The sequence below is a fragment of the Elephantulus edwardii genome, unplaced genomic scaffold (assembly GCF_000299155.1).
Source record: "Elephantulus edwardii isolate Elephantulus edwardi_28Jun2011 unplaced genomic scaffold, EleEdw1.0 scaffold00046, whole genome shotgun sequence".
Taxonomy (NCBI): domain Eukaryota; kingdom Metazoa; phylum Chordata; class Mammalia; order Macroscelidea; family Macroscelididae; genus Elephantulus; species Elephantulus edwardii.
In genome coordinates this window covers 438,107-459,420 of record NW_006399796.1, presented here as the reverse complement: position 1 = coordinate 459,420, position 21,314 = coordinate 438,107, and the positions used below count along the sequence as shown (strand labels likewise).

Below are 21,314 nucleotides of genomic sequence, written 5' to 3'. Positions count from 1 at the left end.
ATATGTCAATTGGTATACTATCTATTGCTGGGGCCTTATTTTTTGCTATTTCCTTCAAAGCAGCTTGAACTTCTTCCTTCATCACCATAGGCTCTGGCTCAAATGCTATTTCATTAAATGCTTCTATATCTGCCAATTCCTTTCGGTACAATAACTCAGTATATTCCTTACATCTTCTTTTGATACCTCCTGGATCATTTAACATTCTGCCTAAATATACTTTCTTTAAAACACTGGTGATTCTTTTTTGGTAATTTCTTGAAGAATGGGTCACTGTCTGTTGAGTTGGAACTGACTAGCTTACCCTCATTGGGTTTTCAGAGGCAGTTAATTGCCCCAGAGGAGATTGCCCTCCTTCTTCCATGGAGCAGGCAGCTGCAATTTCTGAGCACTCAGTCATCCGAGCTCACCTTCTTTGTACCTTGTTCTGGAAACACACTGGAAAGCAGGAATCCCAGGCTTTTTAGGGAGAGGTTGGCTAATGCTCCCTCAACTGAGAATCAAGTTAAATTATTGTCATCAAGTCAATTCCTAATCATAGAGACCCTATAGGACAGCCCAGAATGTCTCCATAGGATTTTCAAAGCTGTAATCCGTGTGGAATCCAACTTCTGCAGAGAAACTGGTGGTTTCCAGTCACCAACTTTTCAAGCCAATTGGTTAACCAGTATACTGCCAGGGCTACTTCAGATCACACTGAATGCCTGTAAACAAACTACTCCATTTTCAACTTTGTTAATTAATTTTCTCTATCATTGTAAAGTGAGTCATTGTGAATTGAATTGATGCAATAGCTTTAAATATTTAAAATATGTTTGTAAATTTAGTATTTTAAATAAATTTAGTATTTTATTTACTTTTCAAATGTTATCCTCAAATGCTTGGTCTAACAAATAGAATCTCTTCATATAAATAATAATAATAGCTAAGTTTTGAGCACTCAGTAAAAGCCAGGCATTGTTGCCAGCTCTTGGATGAACTCTTTATTTTCTCCCAACTCATTATTTTCTCCTTGCCTTAACATGGTACATTCCTCCTTTTATGTAGCTCTCTTTGGGTGTCCTTTAACAAGTAGTGCTCTACAGTTTACTTTGTATAAATCTTTTGTATTTCTGGGTAGGTTTGTAACCAAATATTTCTACTTTAGGATGGCTATTCTAAATGTGATGCTGAAGCCTGTGACAGTGATGTGCCAGTTGTGGTAATGGGCACCCATGGTGGACAGTATTGGCTGGAGCTTCCCGACTAAATCAAACCTGGAAGCAGAAGCGGCCTCCACTTCCCAAATGGCTTGCCTCTGGAAACTCTATGCTCACGCTGTTCGTTCATAGGGTCACTATGAGTTGTCTGCGACTCAATGACATTAAACAACAACAACAACAACAACATTCTAAATGATGCAGCTTTCCTTATTTCTTTTTCAGAGTTTTTTTTGTTACTATAGAGGAATGTGTTTTTTTTGTATATTGATCTTATACCCTGCTACTTTATTAAATTGTTCAATTAGATCCATTAATTTTCTTGTTGAGTCTTTGGATTTTCAATATGTAGGATTGCTGTTGTGTACCATAGAGTCAGAACTGACCTGTAGCTTACCTTCCTATGGGTTTTCAGAGACAGTTAATTGCATGGGAGAAGATTGCTCATCCTTCCACGGAGAAGCTGGTAGCCTTGAACCATGTTCCTTTGGGATTTCAGTGCAGCTTCTTGCCACTAGGCCACCAGAGCTCTCTCTCTATAGGATTAAATAATCTTTAAATAGAGATAATTTTGCTTTCTCTTTGCCAATTTGGATTCCATTTATTTTTTTCCCTGCCTTTTTGTCCTGTATGGTTTCCAATATATTGTTGAACAGAAATGTTGATAAAAGATATTCTTTTCTGGTTCTCATTAATTTTTTCTCCATGATGTAGTGTTGACCATTGGTTTTGTATATTTTCTTTTAAGGATGTTGAGGGATTTCACTTCTGTTCCTTTTTTTGTTGAGCATTTTCACCAGAAAAAAAAAGTGTTGAATTTTGTCAGATAGTTTCTCTGTATTAATTGAGATCATCATGTGGTTCTTTTTTTCCCCTTTATTTTATTGTTCTGGTGAATTACTTTTTTTTTTTTAATCTTTTTAGTTTAGAACCATCCTTGAATATCAGGAATGGGTCTCAGTTGATTTTGGTGTTGGGCTCTATTGGCTAGGATTTTATTTAGATTTATAACATCTATATTTGTGGAAGATACTGGTCTATAATTTTCTCTCATTATGCTTTCTTTTCTGGTTTTGGTACCAAAGTGATTTTTTAAAAATTCTTTACCTCATATATATGCTAAAGAACTACTTGGGGAGAAGGTATCCATAGCAGTCTGGTTAAATAAATCCTTAGAATTTATTTTTTAAATGAATGCAACTATTGTATATTTCTCGACACAAGTAAGTTTTCAACTACCTTTATATCATTGTTTTAACAAAATTGAAAGGATTTCTTTTCTTTTTTGCCTTTAGCCGTCCTCAGAAAGTGTGTTTATGTCCATTTCTACCAGTGCATCCTCTACACATCTCTACTCACTTATACATAATTCAACATCCAGCAGAGGTAAGATCATGTAAAATATACAATTTAAAATAGAAGAATATAGATGAATTCTGCTCTCTCTTACCTTGTCAGCATTTCTAAATTAAACCGAAAGTAACTTACTTTTGTGGGGGAAAATTTTCATTGACATTTTGTTTGATAATATAATATTTTACAGTTAGTTAGTATTTTATATAAAGCTATGATATTGAACATTAAAGATAGAGGTTGTTGTTGTTAGGTGCTGACAGGTTGCCTAGAACTCATAGCTTCCCTATGAACAACTCAGATTGGAACCTTGCCCTATCTTGCACCATCCTCAAGATCTCTGTCACGTTCAAATGTGTTCTTGTCACTCTATCAATGCATCTCATTCAGAGTCTTCCTCTATTTCACTTATTATCAGGAGAGCCAGGTCTTGGAACAGGACATCATATTGGGAAAGGTAGAAAGGCAATGAAAGAAAGATATTTACTTTATTTTATTTTATTATTTTTGTGTTTTGTACCATCAAATTAGATCTGACTGGTACAGGAGGAGATTGCCCCTCCTTCCCCGGCAGAGCATCTGGTGGATTCGAACCGTGCACCTCTGGGATGGTAGTTGCAGCACCTTGCCACTAGGCCACCAGAGCTCCTGAAAGAAAGATATTTAGAACTCCAGAAATTTTGTATGAATACAGAAAAAAATATTTTTGAATAAAGAACTATAAAAAGGAATGGTTTTTGGAAAAAAATATTTGGATATAACTTGAATTTCTTGATATCTCTGCTTGTTAAAATGCAGGTAACTGGCAGTATGGCAGTATGGTAGTGTTTGAAAATGTTTTGTTTCTATTTTCTTTTATACCATCAATTCCAGGAATTGATGGAATACCAGTTGGTGGCCTAGTGGTGAGAAGCTTTGCTGCAGTCCCAAAGGCACACGATTAGAGGCCACCAGCTGCTCCTAGGAGAAGGAAGGATAGTCTCTTCTTCTGAAAACCCATGTGAGTGTCAGCTGTGGGTCAGCCCTGACTCTGCAGTATACAACACCACCACCACCAACAGCAACGTTTCACCTAGAAGATGAAACCCTGGGAGTGTTCAACAGTCTGTACCAGGAAATTTGGAAAACAGGTAGCTGGTCAACTGACAAGAGATCCATGTTTGTTCAAATTCCAAAAAAGATGATATAACAGTATGTGGAAATTATCCAGTAATATTACTGTCACATGAAAGTAAAATGAAGATTACGGAGAAAAAAATATCTGGACAAATACATCAATGGGAACTTCTAGAAATTCAGACTGTATTCAGAAGAGACACGGAGACATTTTTACAGATGTCAGGTAAATATTAGCTAAATGCAATATACCAGAAAGGTGTTTCCTTTTGATTTATTGATTTTGCAAAAGTTATTTATGTGAATCATAACAAACTATAACTAACATTGGGATAAATGGAGATCCCAGTTGTGGAGTTTATCTTTCAATATGGCTTTCCTAGCCACTAAACTTGACCCTGCCATTTGCAAAAGTGAGAATATGTGAATAGGGCATGTTAGCCTTTCTGCAAGGGGGCTGGCTATCTCACCATTCCACAAAGGAATAGGTAGCCAGTCTCACCAGTCTACAAGGGGTTTGGCTAGTCTAACCACTCACTTGAGTGACTCCAGCAGCAGATTAGACCTTCTCCACCAGTGAAGCAGCAGCAGCAGCAGCAGCAGCAGCAGCAGCAGCAAGAGAATGGAGTATGCTCTTCAGAACCAGACATTCTTGCTCTAGCTACATCTATGTCAGCTGAAGCCATAGCCAAAGCAGAGGAACAGAGAGACCTGACATGAGGAGAAGCTGGCTACCATCCACCTCTCTCTTGCCCACTGACAGAACCAATATTAAGCTAAAAGCCTTTGTGTAGGTTTGTTGGACAATTTAGGGGTGCGTGGAACCAATATTGGTAGGACTGGGAACTTTGTAACACTGGTCTAAAGCTGTGAGGCTCAGAGCTGCAGTGCCTGAGAGTACTTTTTGGAAGCTGTCCTTACTTACTAACCTGGATATAACCTTTTGACTTCCTCAACATGGTTCTCTAATAGTCTATGAGCTGTCATATCAGATTTTGGACCCAGCAAAGCAGGATGATTGGTGTTGAGATGATTAAAAGGATATACGGGATTGTGGAAGACATGTCTGACCTTTTGGGAATTGGTTTTGTGTTATTGATGCTATTGACAGGGATATTTCCCCTTTGTGAAATGGGTAAAAGTCAGATATGACCATCTGCATGTGATCCTTGCTCTTTTTACACCAGTATATTTGTGTTCATGTGGAACCTTTGCATAGCCCATGAAGCAACTGCCCAAACAAAACAAGGGAATACTGCATTGTTCAAAATCAGAAAAGGTATATGTCAGGATTATATCCTTTCTCCATACTTTATCAATCTTTATACTGACAAAATAATTTGAGAAGGTGAACTAACTGAAGACTGACATCAATATTATAGAAGACTCATCAACCTCCTCCATTATGCAGATGACACAACATTGTGTGCTGGAAATGGAGAGGCTTGAAATACTTACTGCAGAAGATCAAAGAGTACATCATATGGATTACATCACAACATTAAGAAAACACTAGTAGACTATTAGATGGAGAAAAGATTGAAGTTGACAATAATTTCTTTTTTCTTTTTTTTTGATCCATGATCATCATCCATGGTAACAGCAGTCAAGAAATGAAAAGACGGGTGTTACATTGGGAAAATCTGCTTTCAAAGACTTCTCCAAAATGTAAAGTGCATTTATTGATTGTAGTTTAAAGACAAAGGTGTGCTTTAACCAAACTCTGCTATTTTCATTTGAAAACAGCTGAAAGTTGGACAATGAATGATGAAGACAGAAGAAGAATCAATGTCTTTGACTTGTTTTATAGAAGAGTACTGAAGCCAAAAGAAGAAACAAATCTGTCTTGGTAAAAGTGCAGTGATGGTGCTCCTTAGAGGCAAGGATGCTGACACTTTGTCTCACTATGGACATGTTGTCAGGAGGTGTCAGTACTTAGCAAAAGACATCATTGATGGGAAAGGTGGAGCAAAAGAGAAAGAGCAGAAAACCCTCAACTAGATGGATTGACACAGTGACTTTAACAGTGCACTGGACCATATCAAAGATGATGAGGTAGCTGCAGGAAAGTCCAGGTTCAGATCTTTTGTTTCTTGGCTTGCTCTGCGTCATAATCTCCTCAAGAGTACCGAACAATAGAAAATTTCCTGTACTGTTCAGCATTATGTATATGCATATTTGTGCTTTAAGAGTTGAAATAAAGAGAATAAAAGAGGTCGTAGAAGACTACAAACTACATTTAATACAAAACTAGGAAATGCATGGTACAAATGAATTTAGTGTTAACTGAAGCAAAAACCTATTTAGTGGTTAGGATTGAAACATAGATCTCATCAGAATCTTGAAGAAGAATTTTTTAAAATTTATGGAACTTGTACCACTTGAAGACTGAAATGTGAAATGGTTGTTTTCCTTTTCTTACTTAGAAAATCTTAATTTTTAATTTTTTAGGTATTTCATTTAACAGAAAATTTTTATCCACTTTTAATAGCATGTTTTCCCCAGCATTCTATAAAAATTTATCATTAGCATTATTTTAATGCATTTAAACTTGAAATAGATAGATTGTTGGCTCTTATACTTTTGGCCAACACTTCAATTTTTTTATAGTAATTTTGTGGTTCCAGACATTAGGAAGCCTTTAAAATGAAATAGATTTGTATAAATGTTATTATTTTTAATGTTTTATCTTTTTCTGTTGTAGTTCATGGTCTAGATTCTCTCTTATTGTGAATGCTGCAAAATGTGGTTTATGCATATGTAAAGAGAGTGACGCTGGATATCACTTCTCCTGGCTCCACAATGGTGATCAGTCCACAGTAGCCACAGTATAAAGCCATTTGTCATGAGTTCAGACAAAACTCCAAGCTCCTGTCCCTACTCTCTCAGTACTAGCTCCAAGTGTCCCTCACAGGCCTGTCTGTGCTCTACTAGTTGGTCCATTAATCCTTTGTGGCCACGTGACTGGTGTAGTCACAGAACCATTCTCACACTGTGGCAATAATTAGAGAAGTCTATTATTATAATTAAGGTGAGAGCAGGATGAATTTATTTAATCTGGACAAGTTCTAAAGGTATCCTACAGGCCTTTTGGCCTTTGGCCACAAGGCTTTTTTTTTTTAGGCCGTTGTTTACAAAACTCTCTTAACCACTCCCAAGTCTTCCAGTCTACCTTAAAGATCAGATGAGTAAAGCTTTCACCCAAAGAAGGACCCTTCTTTTGTTGACATAAGATCAGGGAAAAGAGCTACAAACCATTAATAATTAGCATAAGAAATGTTTGAAGCCTGATTCTAGGAATTCTAAAAATTCTAAGAAATGGAATGCATGAAGATTCTCACATTTTAGGTGTTTGTGAGTTAAGATAGATAGTATTAACCATTTTGAATGAGACGATTTGTGATCTAGTATGCAGGCAATGAAAAATGTAAAAGGAATGATGTGATGTTTATTGTCCAAAAGAAGATTGAAGATCTGTCCTGAAATACTCTGCTGTAAGTGATAGGATACAATTCATACCCATAAAAAGGAAGACCTGCTAATACAACTATTATGCCAATTTATATAGAGACCTCTGAAGCCGGAGATGGAGGATTTCTACTGACTTTTGCATGCTGAAATTGATTGAACATGCCTTTGAGATGCATTAATACTAATTAGTGACAGTAATCAAAATATGGAAAACGAAGACTAGTTGTTGTTGTTATGTGCCGTCGAGTTGACTGCGACTCATAGCGACCCTATGTACAACAGCCCTAAACTCCGCTATGTCCTGTGCCAATCGCACTGTCTCAGACACTCCCATCCCAATTATCCCAGTCACTGAATCAATCCACCTCATAGAGGGCCTTCCTCTCCTGCGCCATCCCTCCACCCTCCCAAGCATGATGTCCCTCTCTAAGGACCGGTCTCTCCTCACAACATGTCCAAAGTATGTTAGATGGAGCCTCAGAGTCCTTGCCTCCAAGGAGCCACCCAGTTTAACCCTTTCCAGGACAAATCTGTTTGTTTTCCTAGCAGTCCATGGTATTCTCAATACTCTTCTCCAGCACCACAGCTCAAAGGCATCAATTCTCCTTCTACCCTCCCTGGTCATTGTCCAACTCTCTGATGCATAACAAGTGATTGCGAAGACCATGGCCTGTATCAGACGCACCTTAGTCTCCAGAGTGACACCATTGCTCTTCAGTACTTTGGAGAGGTCCCTAACAGCAGACTTTCCCATGGCAATGCGCCTTTTAATTTCCTGGCTGCTGGTGCCAAGACTGTTGACTATGGAGCCAAGCAAACTAAAGCTGTGTACAATCTCAATCTCTTCACCATGCATCCTGATGCTGTCAATTGGTCAAGTGGTGAGAATCTTTGTCTTCTTGACATTGAGCCTCAATCCATATTGTAGGCTGCAGTCCTTGACGCTCTGCAGCAGGCGCTTCAGGTCCTCTTCAGTTTCAGCAAGCAGGGTTGTGTCATCCGCATAACGCAGATTGTTGATAAATGGTCCACCAATCTTGACCCCACATTTCTCCTCATAGAGCTCAGCCTCCCGGATAATCTGTTCTGCATATAGGTTGAATAGTTATGGAGATAGGATGCATCCCTGGCATACGCCCTTCCCAATTTTGAACCATGCAGTGTTCCCTTGCTCTGTTCTGACGACTGCCTCCTGGTCCAAGTATAAGTTTCGCATTAGAACGATCAAGTGTTTTGGAATATATGGCCTAAGATTCTCACCACTGGACCAATCGGTAGCATCAGGATGGATGGCAAAGAGATTGAGATTGTTCACAGCTTCAGTTTGCTTGGCTCCACAGTCAACACTCTTGGCACCAGCAGCCAGGAAATCTGCTGTTAGGGACCTCTCTAAAGTACTCAAGAGCAACGGTGCCTCTCAGGAGACTAAGGTGCTCCTGATACAGGCCATGGTCTTTGCAGTCACTTGTTATGCATCAGAGAGTTGAACGGTGACTAGGGAGACTAGAAGAATTGACGCCTTTGAGCTGTAGTGCTGGAGAATAGTATTGAATGTTCCATGGACTGCCAAGAAAACAAACAGATTCATCCTAGAGAGGGTTAAACCAGGCTACTCCTTGGAAGCAAGGATTCTGGGGCTTCGTCTGACATACTTTGACATGTTGAAAGGAGAGACAGGTCCTTGGAGAGGGACATCATGCTTGGTAGGGTGGAGGGACAGTGCAGGAGGGGAAGGCCCTCTCTGAGGTGGATTGATTCCGTGATTGAGGTAATCGGAATGGGTATGTCAGAGGCAATGTGATTGGCACAGGGTAGAGCAGGGTTTAGGGCTGTTGTACATAGGGTCGCTATGAGTCGCAAACGACTCGACGGCACATAACAACAACAACATGACAGAAATGAGACTGAAGATTCCATTATTGAATTTTATACAACCAATAATTTATTCATTACAGATACCCCTTTTAAAAAACATATACAGCAACTATAAACATAAACGTCTTCTAATGGAATACATATGAATCAGATTGATTATATCCAGGGAATGAGATGAGATCAATGAAGTAAACTCTTGGGAGGCGTTCTATATGGGCAGTAAAACAAGGCCAAAGGCTGACTCTGGAAAAGACCATCAGTTATGCATAGGCAAGTTCAAATTGGAGTGAAATAATAAACAAGTTTGTGAGAGCCAAAATAAGACCTTGACTCTATCACAACTATGGAGTTTGTCTTTCAGTATGACTTCTCTAGCCCTTATTTGATGTTATGCTGTGTAGATGGGTTGGACTAAGTGCATGAGATGTGTTGGCCTATCCACAAAGGAATTGACTGTCTTATCATTCCACAATAAGAGTGGCCAGTCTGAACAATACAAGGGAATTGGCTAGTTTTGTCAATAAATCAATGAGCTCTAGCTGAAAAATCAGCAATTTTTTTCCCTACTAGAAGAGATAGAATTCTTTTCCCAGCCAGAGAAGAGAGATGTTACCCCAACCTGGTGAAATGTAAGTCATGCTTTGGGATGGCAGCAGCAGGAATGATTGAACTGGAGAATTGATGTGAGATGAGACTTGGGCGAGGTAGCCAATCTTGGCAGGACTGAGAACTTTGTTAGACAATTGTGGAGGAAGCCATATTGGCAGGATTGAGAACTTTGTTAGATAATTGGTAAGGAAGCCAGTATCGGCAGGACTGAGAATTTGGGACCACTTAGAACCATGAGACTTGAGGCTGAGTTGACTGTATGCACATTTTGGGAACTGCATTTTGTTATTAATCTGAATTAGAACTTTTTAACTTCCCTTCTATGCATGGTTCTGTGAGCTATCACATTGGATTTTGGACCCAGCCAAGCAGTAACTAATCTTGAGATGAGTAGAAAGAGGCGTGAATGTGGAAAACATATTGATCTCATGAAAATTGGTTTTGTGTTAGTGATGCTATGGCCAGGGCTAATTTCCCCCTATGAAGTTGGTAAAAGGTCAAATATGGTGATCCCCGTGTGGTCCTTGTTATTTTTACACCAGCTGAATTGGAGAATCATCTAAAGAATAGATTTGATGCACTGAACACTAAGGACCAAGACTAAATGAGTTGTGCGATGATACTAAAGGGCATCATCTATGAGGGGAAAAAATGGTCATTGCTAAGACAAGAACAAAAGAAAAGACAAAAAGAGTTTTCAGATAATCTCTGAAACTTGAACTAGAACATAGAAAAGCCCAAACAAAGTAGGGGAAAGTGTTGCATTAAGAGAGCTATGCAGAAGATTTAAAAGGGCACCTGGAGAAAATAAAGCAAAGTATTAGAAAATGAAATGTGCAAAGAACTGGAACTAGAAAAGCAAAAGGGATGCATTTCTCCAGTTGAAAAAAGTAAATGACAGATTTAAGCCCTGAATTGGAATATTGAAGGATATATAGAACAGATCATTTGGGAAGCTGGACTTTATGAAGAGAAATGTGATATCAACATTAGTGGAAGACTCATAAACAACCTATGTTATGCAGATGACACAACCTTGCTTGCTGAAACTGAAGAGGATCTCAGGTGTTCACTTCAGAAGGTCAAAGACTGCAGTGTTCAATACTAATTGAAACTCAACATCAAGAAAGTGAAGATTCTCACCACTGGACAAATTGATAGCATCAGGATAGATGGAAAAGTGATTGAGGTTAATAATTTCAGTTTACTTGATTCCATGATAACGCTCTTGGCACCAGCAGTTAGGTACAAAAGAAAAATTGCATTGAGAATCTCTACTGTTAGGGACCTCTTCAGATTCCTGAGGAGCAGTGATGTCAGTCTAGAGACTAAAGTGTGCCTGATCCAAGCATGGTCTTTGAAATTGCTTGCTATGCATTGAGAGCTGGACATTGATTAAGGATAACAGAAAAAGAATCAATGCCTTTGAGTTTTGGTGCTGAAGAGGAATGTTGAACATACCATCCACTGTTAAGAGAATAAACAGGTCTGTCTAAAAGAGAGGGTTAAACCTTGGAGGCAAGGATTTGTTTTTTTAAGTTTTTTTGTTTTTTTTTATTGTGGCAAGGATTTTGAAGATCCATCTCACATACTTTGGGCACTTTTGGGTTAAAGAACAACTCCTTCAAATAAGCCACTGAACTTATTTATTGATGATGTTGATAATAGTTTGTGTCAGAATCTTTCATAATGATGTCAAGGAGGGAAGAATGTTTTTTTAAAACACTAATAATCTGTGAATAATCTAAAACCTCTACTTTTGCCTATATTCATTGTTCCATTTATTTTATCATAATCTATATTTATTAAATACATCATCTACATTCATCCTAGAGAGGGTTAAACCAGGCTGCTCCTTGGAGGCAAGGATTCTGAAGCTTCGTTTGGCATACTTTGGACATGTTGTAAGGAGGGACCAGTCCTTGGAGAGGGACGTCATACTTGGGAGGGTGGAGGGACAGTGCAGGAGAGGAAGACCCTCTATGAGATGGATTGATTCAATGACTAGGGTAATCTGGGTGGGTGTGTCAGAGACAGTGAGATTGGCACAGGATAGAGCAGGGTTTAGGGCTGTTGCACATAGGGTCGCTATGAGTTGCAGGCTACTCGACGGCACATAACAACAACACATCAAATTACTTTTTAGCTACCCAAGAACTCTAGCCCATGTGTATTTTAAATTAAAATCCCACCAAATTCTAATTTTCTGTTTTTTTTATTCATTTATTATAAACAGAAATTTAATTACACTTTAAAAAATTTTTTTATTTGAGGGAAAGTTTACAAATTATATTTGGTTTTCATTTATTCATTAATGTACTTTTTATTTTACAACATTATAATTGTAATTTCATACCATCATTCATGTACATTTTTGTAACATTAATTAGTTTATTTCATTAAAATATGTACTCTACATTTTGTTTCTTGCCTTTGGCTTCACCCAATTTTATTTGTTGATTAATTTTTATTCCCCTCTCCCTCTGATTCCATCTCTAGTGGTTGTTGTTGTAAGTGCCGTTGAATCGAGTACAACCCGTAGCAACTCTTAAGACCAACAGATCTGAACCCTGTCCTATCCTGTGCCATCCTCAAACCTCCTGACACACAGGAGTCCGTTGCAGTGTTCACCATGTCAATCTACCTGGTCAAGAGTCTTTTTCTTCTTCTTTGACCTTCTTACTTTTCTGAGCTGCATGTCCCTCTCCAAGAAATAGCCCTTCCTAGTAACATGCCCGAAGTATTTGAGGCGAAGCTTTATTATCAAGGGCAACAGTACTGCTGTCATCTTTTACTTACTGTCCAGCTCTCAGATGGATAGTAGGTGATTAGAAAGACTGTGGCTTGAATCAGGTGCACCATCGTCTTTAACCTGACATCACTGCTGTTGAGGGCAAGATCTCCAAAAGCAATGTTTCCTAGTGCTGTATATCTCCCGATATCCTAACTGCTGGTACCTAGGTGTTGACTCTGGATCCAAGCAAGAGGAAATCATGACAATTTCAATGTTTTCTCTATCTGTCATGATGTTACCTATTGGTTCAGTGATGAGGATTGTTGAGATATAATTTATATTATTTGTTGAAATTATCCTATAAATTTGGATTCTAAAAATATTTATAAACTTTTTATAGCTGATATTTTAATGTATGTTGTTTTTATGTACCTTTGGAAAAAATTTTTTTTTACATAATTTTATACTTTGCTGGTTTTTTCATAGTGTTTTCTGATTTTCTTTCATTTTGATCAAGTTCACTAGTTTTCTTAGAAGTTCCTCTATAAATTACTGTTGTATTTCCAAATCGGAAATAGTTCACTTTATCCTGAAATAACTCTGATGACTTTTCCAAACAGAGGTTGTGTAACCATACTATTATTCCCTTTTCTCTTTTTTATTCCCTTTTTAGTTGATCCTCTAGGGAGTTTTCAGAGGTAGTGAATCACCTGGAAGGGACTGCTCATCTTTCTTCTGCTGAGTAGCGGATCGATTCAAACCACATGTCTTTGGCTTGGCAGTGTAACTCTTTACCACTGAGCCACCAGAGCTCCCTTAAACGTGTAATAAATGTCAATAATGATTTTTCTTACTTTCTAAGACTTTTAGTAGGAATTTTCAGTTTATGTAAATATTTATCTCAGTAATTATTTTCCTACTTTCTGAGAATTTTTCTAAATTTTCAGTTTATATAAACATATATCTCAACACATAAACATCTTGTGTTGTACAGCCCTGTGGATTTTGATAGATGGTTATTGTCGTGTGTTCATAATTATAAGGAATCTAAAAATAGCTTCACTGCCATATTCATCTCTCAGTCCCTTCTCCTTCCCCTAACTACCTGGCAACAATTGATGTTTTTTACTGTCTTTGTGGTTTTGCTTTTTACATAATGTCGTATGTTTGTATTCCAACAGTATGTAAGTTTTTCCAATTTGGAAAATGCTTCTTGCCTGGTCTATACATAGGCAGTTGTGCTGTTAACCTAAAGGTGGAACCTCTCTGACAGTTTAATTTCACTAGAAGTTTCACAGGACAAAAATGGACAGTCTCCTTCGATGTGATTTACAGCCTCCAGAAACCTACTGGAGAGTCGCCTGCTTAACTCTGACTTGACAGCAATGACTTTGAGTTTTTAGTTCTTTTCACTTAACAGTATACTTTCCAGTTCTCCCATGTTTTTTTCATGGCTTTATGATTAACTTTTTTTTTGTTATTAAATATATTTCCATTGTATTGATGTACTGTTGTGTTATTAAGTGCCATTGAGTTGCATACAACTCATAGCAACCCTATGAACAAAAGACCTGAACACTTGTATAACTTTTATAGTTTCTCCAAGTTCATAGGGTTTCTGAAGCAAGTTGTTTCGGAAGTGGATGCCATTCCTGCTTTCAAATTTGTTTTAGTTGGGGAGTTTCACTAAACACTGTCCACCATGGGTAACCATTATCACATTTGACACATCAGTGTCACAGTGTTCAGCATCACAGCAACCACAAATTATCTCTGTATGGCAAATGGACAGCCCAGTGCTATACCACTTAGAAGAATGTTTGACCAAAAAGAAAACCAGGCTCAAGGACCTGCGGCCCTCAGGCCAAATGAATTTAAGAACCAAGGTAAAGTTCAAACTCCATGAACTCCGTCATTCCACAGTCCTCCATAATTAAACATTCCATTGGCTTTCACCACCCAAAAATGCCCATCTGGGAGCATTCCACTGCTTCCCCAGTCTCTTCCTATTCTTATGCCACATGTTTTTCTATATAGTCTAACTTGAATGATTTGTTCAGTATATAGACTGAATACACTTGAGGAAAAAATAGTCTTAATGCACATCTTCCTTGATTTTAATCCATTGTATATTCCCTTGCTCTGTTTGGATAACAGCTTCTTATTTGGGTATAGGTTTCATGTTGTTGTTGTTTATTACTTTCAGCTTGTGCACAACTCCAAGAACAAAAGACCTGAAGCCTTTCTATAACTATCATTTCTTTAAGTTCATAGAGTTTCCAGAGGCATGTGGTTTAGGAAGTGGATGCCACGCCTATTTCCCAGTCTGTCTTAAAACTGGGAGCTCCACCAAACACTGTTCACCATTATGGCTTTTGAGACCCCAGTGGTAGAAGTTTCAGCATCACAGCAAACCCAGATTACCTCAGCCCAGCAAATAGAAGAGTGCTGTACGACTTAGAAGAATGTTCTTCCAAAATATAGTAGCAAATGATTAAAAGATAATCCCTTGGACCCGACTTATTAAATATAAGGGCCCTCCATAAAGTTTTGTTACTCTAAACAACAGGCTATAATAATAATAGTGAATAATAAGGCAAACCAAAAAACATTCCACCATGACCCTCAACCAAAACAAGATAGCCCATCTTACAGAATCCAGTCACTTTACCCAGTTTCCAAAATGGAGACAAGGGCTTGGCCTTAAATGCAAGTGTCCTCTTGGGGATCTTATTGACTCTAAAGAAGAGGCTTAAACAATGAAACAATCCACACAGGTCCTCAACCAAAATAAGAGTACCCTTATACAGAGTCAAGCCAATGGAAGTCCAAAATGGAAGACAAGGACTTGGCAATATATATTGTTGTTGTTGTTTAGTGCCATCTAATACTGACCCAATAAACAAAAGACTTTAACCTTGTTCTATAACAATTGTCCTTTCTCTCAGTTCATAGAGTTTCCACAAGCATGTTTAGAAAGTGGATGCCGCTGCTGCTTCCAAGCCTGTCCCAATCCATTAGCTAACCAGATATTATCAACCATGTGTAACCATTATTGCACTTGACAGACCAGTGACACAATATTCAGTATCACAGCAATCCGTAGTTACCTCAGCACAGAGAAATGACAGAAGAGTGCTGTACCACTTAGGAATGTTTATTTCAAAAACAGTAACAGCCCGCTGTAGGACCCAGAGACTTCCCATAACAACACAGAAAGAGTATACCTCTAAAGCTACACAAATTTTAAAAGACTGCAGGTCTACAGTTTGTATATATATTCAGCTCTTAAAGAACAATCCTGACTGCCATCCTTTGCCTGTTATGTGCAAGTTTTTGTGTTGATGTAAATTTTTAAATTATTTTGGATAATTGCTTAGAATCACAATTGTTAAATCTTATGGTGAACATGTAAGAACTTGTTAGAGCTGCCAGTCTGTCTTCCATAGTGAATTGACTCATTTGCATCCATCCCCCCACCCCCCCAGCCATGAATGGTAGTTCCTGTTATAGGTCCTAGTCAGCTTTTGGTATTGTTTAGTCATTTTAATAGATGTGTGGTTCAATTGTTGTTTTAATCTGTAATTTCTTTAATGTTTTGTGATATTGAGCATCTTTCCTATACTTATTGCCATCTGTATACCTTCTTTAGTAAGATACCTGCCCAGATTTTTAGCTTGTTTTGTAATTTGCTTGGTTGGTTTTAGCTTCTCAGTTCTGAATCAGTGGTGCAGAGCTCTTTTAGTCCTTCCTAATTATGTCAGCTTCTCCATAGCCCTCTAGTAAGCTTGGGGCTGGTTCCATAGTGTGCCACTTCAGTACCATCGGGTTGGTATTCGGTTCTTCCACCGTCTACTGCTGCAACTGCTACTGCTCTGGTCTTAGTCCTGGTCTGTCTCATGCAGGAATACCTGGCCCAAACAGATGAATACCCCACTCTCCACTTCTTCTTTCTTGGTGGTAGCAAGACCCTCATTTTTCTGCTACGTAAACCTGTTTAACTTAAGCCTGACAGGTGACAAAACTGACCTCATTAGTAGTCTACACACCTTATTTGCACGTTTCCTCCCCAGAAGTGCTATTTACCTCCTTCACATTATTATCATAGAGGCTCCTGAGCCAGAGTCTCAGGCTTCTGGCTTCAGAGATTGTCAGCTGCAGGGACAGGCAAATTGAAAACGTCATGGAGCAGGGCTACAGATCGCTAACTTGTGACTGGGGACTTTGTCTAATGACTTGAAGCTCAGTTTCACTTATAGGAAACTTATGGAAATGATAGGGTTATATTACATTACACTGCATCTACAGAGTTTTTATATAACATGTTTTAGAGTACACAATTTAATTTATAAGAATGATTGTGCTGAATTACATTTTCCAAAGATGATGACATTATCTCACCCCTTCTTACTCATTGGCAATGTCACCCCAACACACTTACTGTCAAGAACTAGAGAGAGAATATAAAATTATGACTTTTGTGTTTCAGAGTAGAGCTGTACACCATTGTGTTTGCAGTGGTTGCTTTTTCAAATGTAAATCAGAAAATCTTTCTTCGTAGGTACCTCTGGGTGTACTCAAGCCACCAGATTTTCAGTTAGTGTCCAAGCAGGTTAATTATTTCCACTACACATGGACCTTGATATAACTAAGAAAATCATTGGATTTATTTTAACCATGGACTGGCAGAAGAATGGGTGAATCTGCTGTAGAAGTACAACCAGAAAACTTAGAAACAAGAAAGGCAAGACTTTCTCTCACATACTTTGTACAAATTATCTGTAGGGAATCGTCCCTGGAGTAGAGTGTTAATGCCTGTGTAAAAAAAGTGAAGGAAGTGTGAGAGCCAAGTCTGTCTTCTACTAACTCCACAAAGGGGAACTACCCCCATCAGCACCATCTACCACACACTACCTATTCTCATGAGGTCAGATATGTCTCTTAGGCTTCTGAGCCGCCTGTACTAATTCAGCACCAATACTATTGCACCACTTGGTCAGAAATTCATTGTAGTAGCTACAGAGACCTCATAGAACTATGTGGGATTTATTAGGGAGATTAACAGTTTACCATTCAGATTGGCAACAGGATAAAATCTTAGCCACACCCACTTCTGAAATATGCTCCCAGGTCCTTCAGCCTTATGGTTTTAGGTCACTGTTATAAAACTCTCTTGGTCCTTCCAATTATGATATCTCCCCCCCAAGTCCTCCAGCAAGCTAGGGTGAAGGTTCTTGGCTCTGGTGCCTTGAAGCAGCAGTCCTAGGTCAGCTCGGTCTCACATTGAGTCTCTGGTTCACTGTGGCTGCTCCTGCTCTCCTGTAAGCCTCAGAGTAAGTGACTCAGAAATCGTGCTATATTCTCTGCTACTTCTTTTTTGCTGGTAGTGAGATTCCTCTTCCTTGTATTTATTGAGATTATCTATTTATTTTACTATTATGTGCATAGTTAGAGAAATTAATTTTCTTTTTAGGAAGTTCACATATCATTTCCTTAGTAATAGAGTATAGAGCTTTGATTTTGAGAAAAATTTATACTCTTTCAGAGTCATTTGCTTGCTTCTCTTCTTTATTTTCTTATTCTGTGATTGACAATTGATTTCTTTTTTTGTTGAGTATAATTATTTCAGTCATTGTTTTAGAAGGAATAGTAGCCCTGTGAAGATAGCCCTCACCTAAGAGTATTGAATATGCCACACACCGTTAAAAGAATAATGCCTTTGTGGAAGTACAACCAGACAAGGATGAGGAAACTTCATCTCACGTACATTGGGCATGTGTCAGGAGCTAATAATCTTTGGAAAAAGATATGAAGGTTTGAAAAGTGATCAGTGAAAGAGAGGCAGACTCAATGAGATCGATTAACATGGTGACTACCACAAAGGGCCCAAGCAAAGCAGAGATAGGATGATGCGGGATAAGGCAAAGTTCAGAGGTCTGTTCTTCCCAGGGTTACTTTGATATATCATTGTCTTTATGGCACTTTAAAGCAGTTATCCTGGTAACCTGCCATTGTGTTAAATTGCCTGTTTAAGAGACTGTGTTGTATGATAAAGCTTATGGATCTTAAGATGAGGTGACTTTTTTCAGAATCATTTTGTTGTTGTTAGGTGCCTTCAAGTAGACTGCAATTCATAGTGATCTTCTAAACAACAGTTCTGAATCTTGCTCTATTCAGTGCCATCCTCACAAACTCGGGCCTGCTCAAATCCATTGTGGTAGTCACTGTGTCATTCCATCTCCTGGAGTGTCTTTCTTTCTTTCGCCAACCCTCTATATTTTCCACATGATGTCTCTCTAGGCATTGGTTTATCCTGAAAATAAACATGTTCAATGTAAGTGAGATGAAGTTTCACCATCCTTGCCTCTAAGGAGCACTCTGCTTGTACTTCCTTCAAAGCAGACTTGTTTGTTCTTTTGGCATTTGACTAGATCATATCAAATTATGGATAACATTGAAAAGAATGGAAATTCCAGAACTCTTACTTGTTCTCATGTAACTCCTACACGTAGACCAAGAAGCTGTTGTCTAAACAGAACAAAGAAATACCACATTATTCAAAATCAGTGAAGATGTATGTCGATTGTATCCTTCAACTGTCTATTCAGTTTGTATGTTTAGCAAATGATTAGAGATGATGGACTACATGAAGAAGAATTTGGCATCAGGATTGGGTGATGACTCAATAGCCTGCATTATGAAAATGATAACCTTGCTTGTAGAATTGGTGGAGACTTGAAGAAGCACTTACTAAAGAAATTTAAGGATTATAGTCTTCAATATGGAGTATATCTCAATATCACATAAACAAAAATATTTACCCTTGGACCAGTAGGCAGCATAATAATGTATGTAGAAAAGTTTGAAGCTTGTCAGTGACTTCATTTTACTTGAATTCATAATTAACACCCTTCATGCCAATTAGTCAAGAAATTGAAAGATATGTTTTATTGGGGAACTCTGTTGTCAGAGACTTCTTTAAGGTGCTAAAAAGCAGGGATTTAAAGTCTGAAGTGTACTTTATATAAGCCAGGGTATTTTTCAATTGCTTCAAGGAAAGAATGCTTTCGAATTGTAGTGCTGGCGAAGAATATTAAATATACTTTGAACTATAAAAAGAGTGAACACATCTATGTTGGAGGAAGGATGTCCCATAGAAGTAAAGATGGTAAACCTTCATCTCTTTCACTCTGGGCATGTTGTCATGAGGTGCCAGCCCTTTGAAGAAGCTATAATGTTGGGAAATGTAGGGGGTTAAGAAAAGGAAGAAGACCTTTGGGTAAATTGACACAGTGATTACAAGAGTAGGCGTGAGCATGATAGATATCATGAAGATGGAACAGGACAGAGCAGGGCTGTTGTTCATAGAATTGCTATGAGTCTTACTTCAGTCAGTGGTCCCTCACAACAACAGTACCACCAGAACGTTTTATGGCTTTAACAGACAGAAATTGATTCTTTCACAGTTTAGGAGACTATAAGCCCAAATTTAGAGTGACACTTTTAGGAGAAGGCCCTCTTTCCCTGTTGAATCTGGAGGAAAGTCTGTGTTTCCTTAAGCATCTATGTACTTGATGGTCCTTGAAGATCCCAATGTGCCTTGGCTTTCCCTGGTGTCAAGGAGCTTCTTGACTCAGAACCTAAGTTCCAAAAAATAAATTCCACTTCTGATGATTCTCAGTGATCCTGAGGCCTACATTCCTGGATCACTTTTGTTCCCTCATATGTCTCCTCTTTAAAGGGTTTTACCGACCCAGCTTTAGGGAAACTCTTTTTAGTAGACCAGGACTGTGTTGCTTTCTACCCTTAAGCCTCTTATACTGTTTCATCAGATCATGAGGACTTTCATAGCATTCACATTATCATTAAATCCATGCATTTTGAGGGGAGGAGGACAGAGTGATTCAATCCAGGACAGTATCATATATGTTTTTATCACACTTAGTAATAAATTAGGAAAATAAATCCGGGTTAAATTTTGTGTGAATGTTTGTAACTCTTGTGAGGAATTTACTTGCCATCATCAATTAAGATGATGTATGTAATTAGAATAGTTTGTAATTACTTGTGCTATAGAATGAAAAATCTCAGATTGAAATGATGCTATAACAGTTTTAAAAATTTCTTAAAGATATAAAGCTCTACTTTGAATTTAAATAAATAGTAATCTAAAATGAGTATAAGAGGAACTCCAAATGTCATTTATAGATAATTTTATATGTTGTTAATAGATTTCTTTGAGATAAAAACTGAAAATACTATGAATTTCTATTTATAAAGCAATACTTGCTTTATTTTAGCTATTTTAGAAATATAAAATACCAGAATAAAACTGTTGTCTATAGTAAAAGTAGTAGAAATAATATATAAAGTTATGAATCAAATGTTCATTATTAAATTTTTTAAAATGTGTTTGAATAAAAATCTATGTAACTTTTTAATTAAGGAAAGCAAAGTGTTACGGACAGTCCCTCTACTAGCAGCATGCCTCCCTCAGGAGAAATGTAAAGTCAAGATTGGTCGTCGCTTCAGTGAAGAAAGGTAAATTTACACTTAGGATGATTTAAAAGAACACTTTATAAAGGAATTTGATAATGATTTCCTTCAATTCAGTCCTCCAATCCAGATCATAGTCCATTAGAAGAGACTGAGAGACTTCTATTTTAATCTCTCCTAAGAAAAATATGCAAAAGAAACACTTATAAAAAAGGTGAAATAAAAAAAGTAACATTATCTGAATTCCATAACAAAGCATATAGATCTAAAAGGTTTGTTTTATTTTTGTGGAAAAAAACCTACATTGAGTATGATAGAATACTTGTAATACATTTAGTCTTGGGTGCCTAATGTTGTTGTTGTTGTTAAGTGCTGTCGAGTCACAGGCGACTCATAGTGACCTTATGAAGGAGAGTCCTCGACGCTTGGGTGCCTTTCATCCTCTCTCCAGGTTCATAGGG

At 37.9% G+C, this 21,314-nt stretch overlaps 1 protein-coding gene across 1 annotated transcript in view; it reads left to right on the top strand.

The window, feature by feature from the left end:
* Nucleotides 1-21,314, top strand: part of LOC102862398 (DTW domain-containing protein 2-like) — a 142,205-nt gene that overhangs the window by 50,589 nt on the left and 70,302 nt on the right. The window contains exons 2-3 of the mRNA XM_006886018.1: nt 2,495-2,585; nt 20,804-20,898. Of these exons, the coding sequence (XP_006886080.1) occupies nt 2,495-2,585; nt 20,804-20,898 (186 nt within the window). The remainder of the gene's footprint in view (nt 1-2,494; nt 2,586-20,803; nt 20,899-21,314) is intronic.